Source organism: Solanum stenotomum, chromosome 7 (genome assembly GCF_019186545.1).
Source record: "Solanum stenotomum isolate F172 chromosome 7, ASM1918654v1, whole genome shotgun sequence".
In the NCBI taxonomy this organism is placed as follows: Eukaryota; Viridiplantae; Streptophyta; class Magnoliopsida; order Solanales; family Solanaceae; genus Solanum; species Solanum stenotomum.
In genome coordinates, this window is record NC_064288.1 from 61057353 (window position 1) to 61076769 (window position 19417).

At 34.3% G+C, this 19417-nt stretch overlaps 2 protein-coding genes across 3 annotated transcripts; both read right to left on the bottom strand.

Annotated features, from left to right (window-relative positions):
* Nucleotides 1-313: 313 nt before the first annotated feature.
* On the bottom strand, nucleotides 314-5945 carry LOC125870406 (alkaline ceramidase-like). 2 transcript variants are annotated; one of them, XM_049550837.1, is made up of 3 exons: nucleotides 5746-5945; nucleotides 2396-2651; nucleotides 314-1082 (listed from the first exon to the last, which is right to left on the bottom strand). In XM_049550837.1, the coding sequence occupies exons 2-3, from the start codon at nucleotides 2641-2643 to the stop codon at nucleotides 569-571; spliced, it is 762 nt and encodes a 253-aa protein (XP_049406794.1). In that variant the 5' UTR covers nucleotides 2644-2651; nucleotides 5746-5945; the 3' UTR covers nucleotides 314-568. The 2 variants fall into 2 exon arrangements, with proteins under 2 accessions (XP_049406794.1, XP_049406795.1); XM_049550838.1 differs by having other exon boundaries at nucleotides 2396-2644; nucleotides 5746-5924.
* Nucleotides 5946-6952: 1007 nt separating this feature from the next.
* Nucleotides 6953-15378, bottom strand: LOC125870373 (probable sucrose-phosphate synthase 2). Its single transcript, XM_049550790.1, has 12 exons — nucleotides 14942-15378; nucleotides 12994-13226; nucleotides 12702-12765; nucleotides 11910-12608; nucleotides 10823-10954; nucleotides 10611-10742; nucleotides 10348-10524; nucleotides 10212-10265; nucleotides 10051-10113; nucleotides 8698-9639; nucleotides 8475-8602; nucleotides 6953-7478 (listed from the first exon to the last, which is right to left on the bottom strand). The coding sequence occupies exons 1-12, from the start codon at nucleotides 15236-15238 to the stop codon at nucleotides 7205-7207; spliced, it is 3195 nt and encodes a 1064-aa protein (XP_049406747.1). The 5' UTR covers nucleotides 15239-15378; the 3' UTR covers nucleotides 6953-7204.
* Between the last annotated feature and the right edge of the window lie 4039 nt (nucleotides 15379-19417).

Sequence of the window (19417 nt, forward strand, 5' to 3'; positions counted from 1 at the left end):
GTGTCCTCTTATAACAATTATGGACTGAAGAAGCAGAAGATATTAAATTTCACTCTTTAATTTCGACTTCTACATCATTTATAGTGTCAACGATGACTTCCCAGATGAATTTGCAAGTGATTCAAATCAACTGATTGGTGACAATAGTGTAAAAGAAGTTTTAATGACCATAGGTACACACGGGTGAGAAAAGGGGAAGACGCAGTCATAAGCTGTATCAATGAGCTACATAAATCATACAAACTACCATGTAGCGTGTTCATGTAGCAGCAAAACATGTTTGCAAATTTTCAAGAGTAGACAAACTTATCAGAAAAAGAATCAACTAGTTAATCCATGTCATCTTCTGTGGGAGTGTAAAATATGGTACACTGGAAAACCACTAATTGTACAGTCAAAAATTAACCACTATTCGGTCGAGTCAAAACTATTCCAGACTTTCATTTACAATACATTCTGCAAAATGGGAAAAGAGAAAAAATTGCAAGTGCTTGCTTTGTGCTCACCAGAGCCATATCCTGCACATGTTTGGTATTACAGGCTCAGCTCAAAAGAGAAGTGACTTCTGCTACTGGGTTTTTGGTTTCTCGATCTTCACATATGGGAAAAATCCAAACAAGTGCTTGATTTTGGGATTCCATTCACGTTGCTGAGCACGGCAATACATCAAGAATGTATTTGCAAAGTACGAGTTGAAGCCCATTAAGACATGCCAAACTGCATGGCCCTGTGGATTAATGTACCAGCCCTGGATTTGCTTGCAGAATAATCGATCACATAGCCAGCAAGCAGCTCCGATCAATAAAGTTGCCACGTATAACTTTGCGAGGCGCTTTGCCAATGTGTCTTCTGTATGAATGTAATACTTATATGCACGAGGAGCGCAAAGAAGGCACAATAGTGCATAGTGTACTTTGAAACCAATGCCAAAGCGAAGCTGTGAATGCACAATGGCAAAGAGTGCACCATAAAGGAACAGAAAGGTGGGCATCGTACTCCGATAATGCCAATCTGGTGAATATAGGATATAGATATACAGAAGCATCTCCCATACCATTGGTGTCTCATCACCTTGCTGTTGCCTGCCAATTTAATACATGAATCATAGTACAAAACAATAACGGGACACATAAAAGCAGACAGTACTTTCAAGGACGATTAGTTTCAACACTGTTGTCTCCTAGCATGCATATAGAAACCCTTATTTGAAAGTATGAAGGACTGTGTCTAGCAAAAAAGCATGAGGCACACTGAAGGTGGCACTTGGTATATGATTCACAGTAAGCTTTATGTTGTACTGCAGCCCCATTACAAATATTTTCCATCTGGGAACACGACATAAATAACAAGAAACTTTCACAGAACCAATACTGTCGATATCTTTACAAGTGAACCTTCCCCTCCCAACTAATTACATCGAAGTCAAAAGTTGGGAGGGGATTTGTATATATATGTGGCTGACTGAGATTTTGCTTTATTAGAATTATATAGGAAATACTAAGCTATATATTGACATAGACTTTCCTAAAACGACACAAATCAGTTGGTCAATCACTATTTCTATCATGGAGATTATTACTTAATGCGCTAGAAACTTCTTGACAAGATCAAACCATGCAACCTTGTGCTCCTCTTTCCCACTCTCTTTTTAGAAAACCAGAATTAGCTTTGGCACTTCTATAGTTTTCAAGAATCAGTAACTAGGAGATTTGGAATATTGAGTTGTGTGGCTTGTACAATAGATAGGATCATCCTACCAATAAAGTGAAAAAATATGCATTTGGTGCCCATCTACAAGAAATATGCCAATCAATTTTTCAAAAGAAAGGTAGTGGCGAAACAGATTAGATGACGCTGTGACTACCACTCACTCAAACTTTACAAGCTAATACTTTAGATACCAATATACAAGAAAATAAGAAAAATTCCAAATCTTCTACCTGTGTATTCTCTAACAGGTTCAGTCTATAAAAAAAAAACATGACCATAGAAAAATCATACAAGAAGGGGGGTGGCGCACAGAAGGCGGTGAACTCATTCCAGTAGGAGATTACTGCTAAGTTGCCCAGACTCTTCAAAATATCAAAAGGTGTGTCTCAGGTCCTTCAGAAGTAGTGCATTTTTGGAGGATCCGACATAGTATGGCAACATTTGTAACATTTGTGAAGAGTCTGAGCAACATAGATTGGCTGATAGGTCAAGATACAAGTGCTCATTTGCATAAGGTATGGGAAAGTTGTAATCACATTAGCACGCATAATATAATATCTTCAGTTTAGCGTCTTCCTGTTCATATATAGCTCTACAGAGATTTACACTCTATTTCCTACATGTATATTATACACCTAACAAATTTTACAGAGAATCCAACAGAAAGAATGGAGAGAATGCTTACATCTGGCGCAAAGTGGCATGATATGTCATACTCCCCAAGGCAAGTATTATGTTTGACATATGAAGGACACTGAACCTTTTCTCAAACCGTTGTCTAAGGGCGTTCACAAGACCAATAAGAGCCAAGAGAATGCATGGGATATTTGAAATGGTGTTGAAGAATTCTGCAATATACGATGACTGCACATAATTTGGCTCACACCACTCTTTAGATGTTACAGGGCCCCAAAAGAATATGCCATCTTCCATTCTGCGATCTATCTTGAAAAAGTCAGCTCGTAGGCACTTGCAGTCTACGTTGCTCGGACTCTTTAAAAATGTCATCGGGTGTGTGTCAAACCCTTCAAAATTAGTGCATTTTTAAGGGATCCAACACGGGTGCCGCAACATTTTTGGAGAGTCCGTGCAACTTAGCTTGCAGTATTTGATGCAAGTAAATTACTCAATCATTTTAGCATGTCTCAATAGTTAAAATTTAATTAAAGAGATTCAAATTTTCTAAATATATCCTTAGAAGGATTATAATCAGCAATATTACATGTGAATGACCAAAAAAAATTGTAACACTAACGATTATAATCTTCGATACAAATACTACGCACACAAACAATGATCTTTGATGAACCACAGAATGGACACAGCATGAAACTAAAGAAGGAGAAAGAACAGGGACCGAAGAACTCGAGACAAAAATGAGTCATGTTATCCACATGACACTGGAACACAGGATCTCTGTATAGAGGTTATACTAGTGCTCATGGCAGTTTAAGTGACACTTTTTTAATAACTTCAGAAAATTATCCACAATCCTTAAAATTTGCCTCAGGTCTAAAAAAGCCGTGAACGCTTGAGTTTGATCTCGAATAACTTCTTGTTCTTTATGTCTAGCTCTTTTATACTCTCTATCTCATATTAACTTTATATGACTTTGGCAATCAGAATTCTGAGATTAAATATCACACAAAATTGGCTAAATTGACCATCAAAGACAACTTATATCCCTAAAGTGGGTCACAAATGGAGTAAATATGAAGAATGCATGCTTTATTTCTCCTTATCAAAAGATTAATGGACAAATCTCTTTCTTTTTTTTGATGACAGATCTCTTTCTTTTTTTTGATAAGATAAGTGGTATGAATAACAACATCAAGAAGATGCAAGATTTACAAGATATGGCATTTGAGCTTACAAAAAAAATCTCTTTCTTTTCCAATGCACATTTCTTAAAACAAATATATCCACTAAAAACTGAAACATAAATTTGCTCCCATAGAAGACCGGATGAGATCAATTCTAGTGGAAGATCAATATATTGCTGAACTATTATACCTACTTAGAGGTTGATATTGCTTGAATTTTTCTCCCAAGAAACACTACCACCAACTTTTAAGTAAAAGTTGCTCAATTTTCAGTTTTAGTACAAACAAAAAGAAAGTCTCCATTTTTCCAGATGCACCAGAAGTGGGTACAAATAGATAAGGACACTTCTTTAATGTCAACTTCAGAAAACAAAAAGAAAGTCTCTGTATAGAGGTTATACTAGTGCTCATGGCAGTTTAAGTGACACTTCTTTAATGTTAACTTCAGAAAATTATCCACAATCCTTAAAATTTTGCCTCAGGTCTAAAAAGCCGTGAACGCTTGAGTTTGATCTTGAATAACTTCTTGTTCCTTATGTCTAGCTCTTTTATACTCTCTCTATCTCATATTAACTTTACGTGACTTTAGCAATAAAAATTCTGAGATGAAATATCACACACAAAATTGGCTAAATTAACCATCAAAGACAACTTATATCCCTAAAGTGGGTCAGAAATGGAGTAAATATGAAGGATGCATACTTTATTTCTCCTTATCAAAAGATTAATGGACAAATCTATTTCTTTTCCAATGCACATTTCTTAAAACAAATATGTCCACTAAAAACTGAAACATATTTGCTCCCATAGAAGACCGGATGAGATCAATTCTAGTGGGAAGATCAAATATATTGCTGAACTATTATACCTACATAGAGGTTGATATTGCGTGAATTTTTCTCCCAAGAAACACTACCACCAACTTTAAGTAAAAATTGCTCAATTCTCAGTTTTAGTACAAACAAAAAGAAAGTCTCTTTCCATATGCACCAGAAGTGTGTACAAACCATTAAGAATAGTGTACAATATAGGACTGATTCAATTACAAATTTACATACTGATCTAGCACCCACTGTACCAACAACGGTAGTTGCAAAAGATAGAAAAATGAACCTTCCAACAATTTGTTGAAAAACAAAGAGCTTATTCTTTCAATTCTTCTCTAATTGAGTGCATAGATGAAAAGATCAGTAGGTGCTTATAGGTTAATTGACTGAATGTACAACAGACACCTAAAAACTAATTTAATAAATTATGATACAAAAAAAGAAAGTCAAACCAAAAGCATGACACAAATACTTCCACTTCGAGAAACTACTTCAATACAAAACTTCCTAGACTAACCGTTCCTCAAAAAAAAATCTAAGAAGAAAGCTTTGCCACAAATCATTAACTCAAGAAGTTAGATTCATGAGAACTTATTCGGCTCTTTCATGAATTAATTATGTGTGAAACCTAGAAGTTCCATAAAATCAAACTCACTTGAATTAATGTGTGAAACCCATCATCAACATTACCATGAGCTATCAAGCATTCCCCCACACACAATATACCAAGCAGTCCTATCTGAAAACCCTACAATTTCGAACCTTTCTGTTTTTTTATTTGTTTTTCAATGAAGACTGTGGTGGTGATTATCCCAACTTGCACCCACCTCAACTATCTCTTACAGCACACAGCCACAGGTGCAGCAGATAACAACTATACTCTCCTACTGCTTAATCAAACTACAATACCACCATCTGACGTTCTAAAACCCCATCTTTCAGCTACAATCTCAACCTTAATTGTTTTTTATTTTCATTTATACTGCAGTGGTAATCATTCCACCTCATTCCCACTTCAACTAATCCAAACTGGGCATGTACACCAGATATCATCTATCCTCTCCAACATTCACCCCTAAATACAAAATCAATCAAATTTCCACCAAACCCACGAATAATTCATCAATCAACAAAACCCAACTCCAAAGATCCGTTTTTTACCCCCATTAAACCAACTCCAAATCCCTATACTGCTTAATCAAACTATAATATCACCCTTAACACTATTCCCACATCAAAAACACCCTCAAAATGTAAACCAATCTATCAACATTAGATCCCACAAATAAACAAAAATTCTCCACAAAACACAAATAGCAACATATCAAAAGCAAAATATGCATACGCAATCTTCTATTTATACTAAGAAAAATACAAAAACAAACCTTTCAACGTCAGATCCAATTTCCAAATTCCACCCCAAAAAATATTCCCACAGATTTGCTTCTTCGAATATATATATGTGTGTGCATATACATATATAAACACACACAAGATCTCTCTCTCTCTCTCTCGCTTTCTCTCTCCTCTCTCTCTCTCTCTCGCTTTCTTCTTTGCTAGGGTTTGAATAATGAGAAGTTAAATTTATTTATTTTATTACTTTTAAAAAAGAAAAAAAAAATGGAGATTCGTTAATCTAGGAATTTTGGAGGGAATCTTTTTTATTTTGACACGAGTGAGTTGGTTTGCACGTGTGAATGATATCAACCGTTGGATTATATTTGGAATGATGAACGGTTCATGTGACTTTTAGCTGGTTGGATGACACGTGTAATGTAGCACCAGGTGGCATTATTTTTAGTTTATTTATCTCATAGTAATTCTCTACGAAAATATTACGAGGAAAATGAATAAATTTATGAGCTTAGATTAATTAGTATGGCATTTGGTTGAATAATTTATAATCTCGTGTTCACTCTAAATCGTTAAATTAATTATTGTGTTTGTGTTTGATATGTTGAATTGATAGATAAGAGAATAGAATTGATTTTGAGAAGCGTTTTGAAGAAGAATGTTAGGTCTCATTTGAAGAGGACAAGAAGAATTTATTTGAATCTATTGTAAATCATAACAAATTAAAATTAATCTTAGACATAGTAATTAGGTTTATTATATAATAATTGAACTTTGAATTTCAGAGTCAAATTCAAAATTTGAAGTTTAGAAATTCTATAGCTTAATATATGCGCATATTTGGCGAATTCCTCAACAATTAGAAATTCTATAGCTTATTATATGTGCATATTTGGTGAATTCCTTAATAAATATATCAGATTTAAACTAAAGTTACTATATTATGTTAAACGTGCACTTATTCCTTAACAAATATATCGGATTTAAATCAAAGTTACTATATTAAGTTAAACGTGCACTTCTCATAGTAGATCTGTTTCCACAACACTCAAATTATAACTAAATTGACTTACACATTTGCAAGCTGCATAATCGTGTCAAGGAGCATGAGCATAAGTAGTATGATTTTAATTGAATCCAATATTTTCGACACTAAACATTGAGATACATATACACGGAAAGCCTTTCGAACAAAATATTAAGTTCTGAACCCATAATTTCCAGTAAAATGAGTTCAAGACGAAGAACTTTAAAGGTTGAATACATCAAATTTAAATTATGAATTCGTCTCTATTCATACAAACATAAAGAGAGAATGGGATTGGTAATCAAGAAATGCTTGAGATACACATTATTGCATTCCTTACATTTGCCAAAAGCAAAAGCTCAAAAAAATGGAAGAGAAAAGGAAAAAAAAGGTTTGCTGTTGTATATAGTATGTTATAATTCCTTCTGTAAGGAATGAGTATAAGTATACCATTTTTGTGTGCCTCATCTAGACACTTGCCTCAATGCATTGGCAAACTCTTCAACTGTTTCATTTCCACTGGTGTAGGTGATCAGAGGGCTCTCTGGTGGAACAACGTCTTCTCTTAGGTAGCTCCCTGATGTTCTTAGCAGATTTTCTGAACCTTCCTCGACAGCACCTTTCAAGATCAGTGTTTTGTGAGTTCCGGATATAAGTTCTTCATAATCTGTGTCTCCAGTTTCACCGAGGATGACACACATGTTTGCAACGTTCAATCTCCAGCGTACAAAAAGATACCTACATAATGACAGAGCACTGATAGTATCAAAAGCAAGCTAGCTATGAGCAAGGAAAGTACTCGAAAATCCTGATACTCCAACAAAATGTTCCTATATGTAAATTCTTTAGCTAAAGAACATTTCATCTAATCAAATAGTGACCAGTTTTCCGTGTAGCACGGATCTTTTGTTGTATAATCCTTACTTGTTTAAAGCTGTATTCGTAATTAAATATTTGTATAACGGACGTCATCAAGATGAGATAAGGTTTGGACTTACCAACAACAAGTTTACATGCCTTAAATACCAGAGTTTCTTGTTAGTATAACTGGAATAAAAAGGATACTTTTTACTCTTTTGGTCATCTATAGACTATAGTGCTTCGACTCGTGGATTAATGTCCTATTGACGCTACCGTCCTCTTAACTTATCTCCCTTTATTAGTGATGAACATGAACACTAGTATCCAGAAAAAATTGCACGACTTTGCTAAAAAACTAAATCAAACTAGCTGCTTCTCAAAAACTGATTCTTTTTTGCGGAAAGTGAAAACAAACACCTAAATGAATAAGCAACTAAAGCCCCACCATCACATTTTTCTCTTACAATGCTTTCACATCCTAACTTTCGCAATATGTGCATGTTAAACTGAAAAGATCTGGCCTACATGCTAAAAATATGCAGTTAACACCTTTAGTATGAGATCAACCTGCAATGATATCAAATGAGATGGGCAGGCTACCGATTGGCAGCCAGAGATTAAACTCTGGTGAGTAAGAAACAAGGTACCCCAACATATTAACATGCTTTTACTACTGACTTAGGCCTTTAATATCAAGCTGACTGCCATCAATAAAAGATGGAAGCTTCTCATGAACAACTTAGGATTGGCATTGGCATAAATGAGAATATTGCCAAACAAATCGATGAGGTTATTAATCCAGACCAAGGACATGATAACAATATGTGAAATAATTTCCAGGTTGGCTATTAGCTCATCAATCTAGAACAGTACCTGAGTGCCTGTGACCGAGACGCAAGCAGAGGAACAACTTGCATTCTTGTTGAATTCCTGCAATACATCAAATGGCAGCGAAGACCCCTCATCCTAAGCTTCTGTCTCATATCATCTACCTTCTTTGCCTGATGAAAGATTAAACATATACATGTTACTTGAAATTCATTAAACTATTTGATATACTGGTTGAATTTCTCAATTCAGAGAAAAAAATATCCACCTTACTGCGATCCTTGATCAAGTAGGAAATGCAATGGGAATTGCTTGATTTCACATCTTCCTCAATAGCACTAGTTACAGATTTCTCCTCTTTACCTTCTTGTGTATTCATTAATTTCCAAATTGTTTTCCTTAAACCATCGCCACCCCATCGATATTCAATATGTGATGAATAGTCAGGATCAGGATAAAGCTTTCCATGTTCTTCAGAACTAGTTCCCGGATAAAAGACTTCACTCCCACTGCTACAGATTAAAGCATCAAATTCGGTTACTTTGATGTTCCCGGATTTTAGAAATGCTGCCAATTCGGACATTGACATTGCTGTTGAGATGGCAAATCCTGATACTCTCGCGACCTGTGGATCGGACTTAATGGTCTTAAGAATCTCCTGGATGATCTGAATCATTTTCTTTTGAGGATCTCCATTTGTGTCATAGCAATCTAGAGCAATTACAATTAATTTGCGTCGCCTCCGTAACATGGGGTATTTGCTAGGAACATTGTCCTTTTTATCACCCTCAGACTCCTGTTTACTTGTCTCCGGTCTCTTCATTTTGCTTAAAACCCGATTAACTTGGTCTTGTACGGCATCAGCAGTTGCAGATGCATCAAATGATTCATTTAATGATGTCTTTTCTCCGTCAACAGATAGTCGCAAGGACATATCTTGGACGTCTTTGAGTGAATCATTCAGGGACGACTCTTCTGCAGCCAGTTCATCCGACGGATTGTCGGTTTTCCATTGCGGGTGTCTCATTCGACATGCAGCAATTCTAGTTAAGTATGTTCGACAATGTTCGGGCCACGAGAAGAGGTGTATGTTCTTCCAACCATTCTTCCTACACTCGTGCCACAGGTTCTTTTCTGATACTAATTTAAGTAGTGCATCAGAAATTGCTTGCTGATCATGTGGGTCCACAAGCAATCCATTGTTGAGTGCCTGATAAAAAAGAAGAAGAAGAATTAACCTACATAGCCGTTCACCCAACTGATTAAACTAAAAATAGCCAGCACAGATGTATAATATGTGTATGATCGTGTATAATGAGTGTACAATTTATGTATACCGGCTAGAAAAAGTGAACAGTAAATCTGTCCGGCTATTCATGTAAAGATCCCTAATGAATTGTTTATTTCATTCTTGTATAGCTATTAAAAAAAAATGTATAAAACGAAAATGATGTTGATCCTTCGAATATATCTAGAAGTTCCTTTCCATCTTATTGACAACTTTGGACTAGAAATCATGCTTAAATTGTTGATAATACAATGATAAACCAGAGTAGAAATTGGATTAGTGATGAACAGGAGGAGTGAGGGTAATTAAAGCATGGAATGCAGGTCATTTTACCCGATGAATATCGACTGGACCACCATTCTTAGTAGCCACCATAGGAAGTCCATGTGCAGAAGCCTAAAGAATTGTACAGATACACATGATCAAATTTTAGGACATAACAATAACAGAAACTTGAAGGACAATGTCGGAAATGGATTAAGTTCAGAACAAACCTCAATTAGAGTCAGTCCAAAGGGTTCAACTAAAGCTGGATTTATGAAGACTCCCTGTGAAGTTTATATACCATGAGAACCATCGTCGTAAAGAAAAATATTACACAAATTGCAAGGATCAAAGGACTTAAAGAACCTTCGTTTTGCCAGCGAGACGGTATATCTCTGGAACGTCACTTTGTTTGTGATGTTTTGGGAAAGCAACTTGGCCATAAAGGTCATACCTATCAACTAACTTTAGCACAGTTGTAAGAACACTAGCATTTCCTGCAGACATCTCATCTATGTCATCTCTATTTCCCATTATAAGTGTCTGCATCCAATATTTTACCATTGTATTAGTATTTGACAATACAATTCATTCTCAGCAAGTTTAGCAACTGTGTCAAACCAATTTACCAGATTAGCGAGCTCCCTCAGCGGGCGACATTCTCCAAAAGCCTTCACGAGAGTGGTAATATTCTTCTTCGGGTCTGGTCTGGACAATGCCAGAATCATTGGCTTATGCGGGTTTGTTAGAAAACGCATGACCTGCAAAAAGGTATGTACTTGAGCAGACAATCAATATTCGCACGTGAGCACCGTGACATTTGTTAAATATTGCTACACACCTCAGACCATATGGTGGGCACTGCTTTAGGAGATTGTCCATCAACATTAGTGAGTGCTGCAAGATCCCCATCAGCATCTGCTGTGTCCTCCTGATCCACAACATTACTAAAGTCCATTCCAGGAGGAATAACCTACAAATTTGTGTCACCAAAAAACTCTCAGAAGCCTCAACCACAAACTTAAATATAGTACTCCCTTCTTTTCAATTTGTTTGCCTGGTTTTGACTTGGCACGGAGTTTAAGAAAGTAAAAAGATTTTTGAATCTTGTGGTTTTAAACTAATGATATGCAGAATGTACCAAAATGTCATTTAATCTTGTGGTCTAAACATGTCATGTGGAAAGTTGAAATTAGAGTGTTTCCAAAAAGGGAAAGAGACATTCTTTTCTAAATGGACCAAAAAGGAAAGTCAGACGAACAAATTGAAACAAAGGGAGTAATATTTTCTAAATAACAGCAGACAAATAATTTCCTCGAATGTCTCGGACGTCATGAAGCTGTGTTAGTCAACGTCCTTGTCATATAGTAACCTATAATAGCCCCAATCAGAGCCAGAGAGAAAGAACTATTAACTGTAGAAGGCAGTTGTATGAAAATTTGTTTATGGATGCATTTGTGACTATCTTAGGAACATATCAAATTAACCTAGCTTTGAAGTCACCAGGCACCAGCCCCTATTAGATGCTTCTTGTCAGAGAGAGAATAACGAACACCACCGACATCTATCAGCTTAAAAGGGTATGCTTATTTGAAGTGCTTTCTACAAGCATTTGGACTGCATTGATGGGACAATTTGGAATATGAATTTCTTGAGAACAGCAGTATAAGAACTTAATGCCGTGAAGTTATACCGCAAGATTTCAAATGTCACATTACTTTCCTCACATGCCGACTAGTACATCTGAACTATGGATCAGCCATATTAATAATCAATTTATGACGACCATGATTACCGGCATCCTTGGCATATGGAAGTCTGGAAATTAGATTTCTCATTCTACCATAGGTAAAACTGTGAAAAAGACATTATATATATGCATGCATGAGTATATGTCTACATATATATTCATGAAATGGCATTCTTACCGCCATCCTTGGCATGAAGCGACCATGGCAATTGACTCCTCGTCTTCCACGAGCTCTTAAAACTTTCTCAAGTTTTACATCAAATCCATCATATAGTCCCCATTGTTCATCAATCTCCTGTTTGGTGCTCGTGATAACGAGTTCTGCAGCATCCAGTGAGAGCTCCTCACCTTCAATTCTCCTCATGATCCTGTATGTGGAATTAATATCCTCTTTCGATTGCCTCGCTTGCTTGATAAGCTGTTCTAGCTTGTTTCTACCAAGTGAATGTCCTGTTAGGACCATCGGAACATTTAAAGCACCTGAAAGGAGAGCAGCACTATCCCCTGCATCTGCATAATGACCATGGATTACATATGGCCAAACAGGTTGGCCTCCACCTATTTGTTCACCCAAAGCCTTTGACATATTAATGATGTGTGCAAGAGCTCCATCTACAAACTCCTGAATATAAGGCCATAGCAATTCTTTCCGGAGGTACTTATCACGAGGACCAAAGGGTATCCTTATGATATAAGCTCCACTGCTTTCTCCGAGATCAGTGTCATCACCGTCTTCAGGACCAGTGTTTAACATCTCTGTGGGCTCACCATAGCTCCAATCCACTTCAGTTGACGCGATTTGGCGAGTGAACAGATCAACTCTATATACACCAGGCATCTTAGCAAGTGCTTTAGCAAGCTCCACAACATACTTAATCTGAAAATTGGATACACTCCGGTAAGGATCTTAGTGCAAAGAAGGCAATTTGGAAAGAAGTTATTACCATATCGTGAAGGTCATGTAGTTTACCTGACCACCTGTATCAGAATCACGACCAAGCTCCATATTTTCACCTCGGACCAATCCATGCAAACTGGTCAAGAAGATAGGTAATTTAAAATTTATACCCCCTTTAGTTACTAGCTTAGGCAAACATTTATAGCCTTAAAGGAAGTTCAGATTGAAAGTGCCATCACTTAAAAAAAATATATATATACATAACCTGCACTACGACTAGTCAGTACAAATTTAAAAAGAACAACATATCGTGACGATTCAAATCTGGAAACAAACATTTGAAATCTACTCAAGTTTGCATTACCTAACTAGGATGATATAAAGCTTCTTTTCCTTGTTACTGTCTGACCACACTTCCAAATTGGAGAAGTTCCTCTGAAATCTTTTCCTCGGGCTGTCAAGTGTTGGTGTCTCCCCTAAAACATCACCCTTTTCCCCTTCAGATAAGTCTTCTGACATGTCCTCTGTAACATCTTTGCGTCCTTGTTCTCGTTCCAATCTTCTGTTTGCAGACCTCTGGACGTCTTCCCATTCCAACTATCAAAAGAGTGAAATGCATCAGAAGTATAATTCCAACATAATGACATATAGTTACTTACATTGCAAGAGAATAAGAGACAGCATTTAATCCAACAATGACTAACTTTCAGCAACTAGCAATTGAGGGCTTAGATTTAACACAACCTAAAACTAGAAATGATCAAATCCTCTTCCTGAAATAGTAAATAACCACAGAATCTTCATACATGCATGTGTCTCCCGTGATGGAAGCAGGATTTTCACCAAGAGTATATAGTAAAGAAAAAACTGTCCTTGTATATACAGTGTGCTTTCCGGGCGAAGGTGGTTCAGATGTATCTCTACAATCTCACTACCTTTTTCCTTATATTTGAAAATTTTATCAAATTTCGTCTATTTTAATTACACTATTAATTGAATGCTTATTCCTCTATCTGCAAATGTACTGAAATAACTATCTAAAGCTACATTTTGCAGATACATACACAAACATGTAGGTAAAGATTTCATGAACCCCAGAAGATCACATTTTCCTTCCATAAGAACACAAAAAGTACAGTTACAAATCCCGGCTGAGACCCAAAAGAAAAACAATGAGTATTGAGTTACTCGGTACCTGTGCTATGTGCTAGTGGGAGGAGGCGAGGAGCTACCTAGTGGATTAGTCAAAGTGCATGAGAGCTGGCCCGAACACCACCATTAAAAAAAAACATATGAAAAAACAAATGGACAAAGGAACTATATTGCTCAAACTCACCAAAAAAGATGCCACATCCGTGTCGGATCCTTCGAAAATGCACTACTTTTGAAGGATCCGACACGCACTCGCCAACATTTTTGAAGAGATCGAGCAACATAACAAAGGAATATCCAAATATCATGCTTGAGAAGATCCAGAAAACACAAGGCACAACACACAAAGACAAAAACTTTACCAATGTCCCTCTATTCCACAACCCCAAACAAGTCACAAACACACAAAAAAAGCATGGAGCATAATCAAAAGTCAAAACCATTTTGACATTCACCCAACTCAAGAAATGAGCAGTGCTATAAAACACAAATAAAAACAACAAAGAAACCCCAGAGTAAACTTCTCCACATTCATCAAAAATCTCAAAACTATATAAACACACTACTCCCTGTGTCCCAACTTATGTGAAGGTTCAATATACAAGGGTCAAAACACTTAATTCTGACTATGAATTCTTGTATAGCTTCTTCAAAATATTCTAAAATAAAATTTACATATTTAACAACGAGGCGAATTCAAAATATTTTGAAAAAATTGAGAAAACTATAATTGAAAAAACTATTTGACTGCCCGAAAAGCAACACCACCACATAAAATGGGAGGGAGAGGGTATTTCACTACATCTTTTGCATGGAAAAAGTATCACTAAAACATAGAGCACTCAAGGTTCAATTTCCCGCGAAGACAAAAACACTAAATAATTTCCTTCTATCTATCCAAGCCTTGAACGACAGAGTTACCTGTACCAATGGGAGCTTACAAGTACGCGTGAAATTAATCGAGCTGAGCATAAACTAACCAAGACACCATGATTATAAAAAATAAAATCACCAAAACATAAAGCACTAAGGTTCAATTCCCAACACAAACAAAAAAAAACATATAATCATTTCTTCCTATCTATCCAAGCCTCGATAAACACAATCAAATCAATACCAATGACACATAACTAATAAAATTAATTGAGATACGCACAAACCTGTTTCTTCTTGCGAGCAAGATGCCAAATGCGCCAACACATATTCTCCAATCTTGAACTTCTCTCCCTTGTATTCCTTGTAGCTACAACTTTTATCCATGTTCTATGAAGATCAGTTTCATCAACCCCTGTAACAACTTCTTCAACAAAATATTTTGTTGGATTAAAATTAGCCCTTTCTGCCAAATTCAAATGTGATGATGTTGTTGTTGATGATGGTGTTTTATCTTCAATAGCTGAAGCTCCACTGCTCAATATAGCTTCTAAATAACCATTTATCCATTCATTACCAGCCATTTTTTCGCTATTTCTCACTTACCAACCTCAAAAAAATGAAAAACAAAACAATGGGGTTCACTAAAAGATTGAAAAGATTCAATCTTTACATCAAAGATGGGATTTTTTTTCAAAAAAATTAAAATTCTTGAAAAAAAAATTTTTGTGGGTGTTCTTGAAAATGGTGAGAAATGAAAGAGAGATTTTGTATTAAGAGGGAAAAAAAAAGGAGATGATTACATGGCAGTTGAAGGTGGGCCCATGGAGTGACACGTGGAATATAAAAATTTTAATGAGGGGAAATGACACAAATTTTAAGGTTTGTGCGATTCCCAATGCGAAGTGGGCGCCTGCTTTGGATCGGATGAAGAGAGGTTTAAGGAGAATTTTATGGCTTTTTTTAGGTTTTTTAAAAATAAATAAATAAATAAAAAATATATCTTGGTGAAAAAAAAAAATGAAAATTTTTGATTTAGAAATAATGGTTGAAAACATACCGTATCATTTTCGCGAGTTTCTTTATATGAATTATTAGATTATTTTGTTTTTTTATCTAAATCGTCATTAACTATACGTAATTCGACTAATATTCGTTGTTACACTCTTTTGTTTTGGTGCAAGTTCTATAAATTTCATGCTTTTGGTATTTTACTCACTTTTTATCATCTCTTTGATCTTTGTTGTATAGTTTACATATAGGCTATAGCAAGTGCCCAACTTTAGGTTTGAAATTCAATGACCACATACAATTGTTTGTGTATTTTTCTTATCATATGGTATATAATTATGTTTGTAAGTATGAAATCAATATAGAAATTAAATGAAGATGTTAAAAGGAGTGGGGCATATTTAAAATTACATGTTTTTATGCGTTATATATAATATTTTTTGTCTCGCTTGTAAGCTCCGTTAAATTTTATCGATTTGCAACACGATTTATATCTTTTTGAAGTAAAACAATTAGTACATAATTGAAAATATATTTTAGTCACATTAGTACACTTATGTTCCTATGCTTTCTAGGAGTCTTTTTAACTCGATCAGCTATTTATATATCAGTATAAAATATAAAGAATTTCTAGTATTTTCTATTTGATATATAAATAATGTTGGCCTAAGATGAAAAGATGAAAATGAGAAGGACAACCATGTGAAGAAGAATAAATCAATCAATTATAGGAGAAGTACTACTCAAGAATGAATTAAAGCCAAAAAGGGTGGCACATATGCCAAGTTAGCTATGCCAAAATTTGCCTTCACTGTTTTTTGTTTTTGTTTGCATGTATATTTTCAAGAAATGGCAAAAAATACCCAAAAAAATAATAAAATTGGAACTTATTTTTAAAATGTTGGAAAGCAACTTGTGTGTAAAAGGTTAAAGAGGCTACAGATGACAATGAGATAGAGTTTGGTTGATGGTGGCTACTATTTGTTGGGATGATGATATGGTTGCCACAAACTTTTGAATCACTAGAATATATAGATATGTATTATGTCCATCATGTGTCAAGAATAACCTAGAAGATAACTCCGTCCTGTGCATTTAATCAACTTGTATCGTTCAATGATTAAATTTAAAAAGTTGGTTAATCAAAATATAAGTATGATTAAAGTGGGGTAGTGTTGTGCCTATTGTGTTGGGGCCTTCCCATATAGACCCTATCATCGGGGCATAAGCATCCTCTTGTTATAAATATGAGAAACGTCTGTTTTTAACGTATTATGAACTAACCAAATTATTATCTTTAACCAACATATTAGGAAACAAATTAGACTTGTTTTACTATATTTATGCAAAGTTGAGCAAGTTTTTTATTACAAACAGAATGAGTAGCTTGTGACTTTATGTGATACTTAAACAAAATTGAACGACTTTCTTGTTACAAAATTAAAATAGTTTAATCACTTTGTAGAATAAAAGATGAGATATTATCCATGAAATTAGTTTTGGATAAAAGATGAAATAGGGAATTGATAGTTGATACCACTTTCAACATATTTTAGATTAAAAGAAAAGGAAAAAAAAACTGATGAATTGATTATTATTATTTTGTTTCTAAATTATAAGATTCAGTGCAGTAATCATGATAAGATCGATATATCACATATACTAAAATATCTACGCCATTTTGGCTAATTAAAAGTGCAATAATAAGATGTATATCACACGTATACTATGATTATCTTTACAATTTTATATGTGGTCTTCAAAAGTATCACCCACTATATTGTTTTATTAAGAAAATAAAAAGTTTATAAAAAAAAATATAAAAGAAAAGCATCACTTTTTAGCCAAAAAGGTCCTATATATTATTCTTTGATAAGTTTACATATGAATATGCAGCTAATAAAACTTACTTTATGAAAGTTTCTTGGATATATAATTTTTAGTCGAATTCATCGAAGACAATTTTTTTATTTATAAAGACAGAGATAAAATTTGTATTGTCCTATATTTTTAAAATTTTATTTGTAAAATTACACTAAATATGTTACATTGTTGATACTGATGACGAGAGGTGTTTGAAATACTGTCCACCAAAACTTAGCACAATTTCATGCAAGCATCGATATTCCAATTAACACCGCATGCATACTACACACAAAAACAAGAATTAACTATGAACTTCGTTGCTAATTTATTTTTGATTAAATTAGATAACTTTTTTCAATATGGTATTTTCTTGTGATTTATGGTATATTGGTATGTATATAAAGGCAACACGAGTGAATGATGAACTACCAAATGTTTTATCAAAGTTAGTTTCTCAAGATTCATGTGAGAATTTGCTGCACTAATTTAATAGGATTTTACTTTATATGTATTCAATTATTTAAACTCCAACGGAGGAAAAATTACCAGAAGATTTCTTTTAGTAGAATATAATTACTCGATAGTACTTGAGTTGGTGAACAATATATTTAGATAACTTATGAAATCAAAATTTCATAAATAATTATAGTTTAGAGTGTAGTTTTGAAACATAGGTACACTTATTGTATCACTATATCCACAAAACAATTATATTATGCGGATATCAATTGTGTCAAAACATATTAATATTAGATAAAATCACACGAGGATAACTACGTTTCGTAAATACAATAGCTATATTTCATAATTTCATAATTCATCTCAGCCCATGAACCTACTTAAACCCAACCCAGGTCCAGTCCATAACCCAATTATCCAATTAATTATTAAATATTTTAATAAAAATAATATTTAATTACAAGGTATAAAAAGAGTAAAAGTCATTGTTATAGATATTGCTCAAATAATTAGTGGTTGACTAACATAATACAAAATTAAAATATAGCTTATCATAATATGTAAGGATTTATTCATTTAGTATCCCAATAGTTTCATATATGTGTATATATAGATCCAATTTTATTAATTTCTACGAAGTAAAAAATTGTTCTTTTTTCTCTAAAAACATTAGGGGTGTGCATTCGGTTTTTTGGTTTGGTTTTACACTATTCGGTTTGGATTTTCGGTTTTTGGTTTTGTAAAAGTGTAACCCAATCCGATCCAAAATAAATTTGGTTTGGTNTATCTAAGAATTTATTCAATTAATATCCCAATAGTTCCATATATGTATATATATATAGATCCAATTTTATTAATTTCTACGAGGTAAAAGTTTTTCTTTCTTTCTTAAAAAAAAATGAGTCATTTTTTGTTCAAAACAATCTTCATTTTCTTTCTCTTATCTTTTCATCTGTCTTTTCACCAGATAGAAGCAAGTATTTTTCACCATTTTTTAGTGGCGATATTTAATAATCTACCAAATAACGATGTCCCATTAACAGTTCATTGTCAATCTCGTGATGATGATCTTGGATATCATAGTCTTACTGTTGGTCAAAGTTTTAATTTCACATTTCGTGAAAATATCTTTTGGAGAACTGTTTTTTATTGTCATTTTTGGTGGCATCCAAAAGAAACTTCGTTTGATGTCTTTAATAAAGGTCAAAGATGTATTAAACATGGACCATATTATTCTCATAATTGCATATGGGTTGCATTTTCTGATGTTTTTACATTGAATGGAGTAAAAACAAATTACTGGTAATATATAGTTTAAAATAATATATGTATTTTCATTTTTATTTATAATGATAAAATTCAATTACTTTAATTTACATAATACCAGTTTTCAAATTCAATTTTGTATATTAGGTTTGATTTGCATA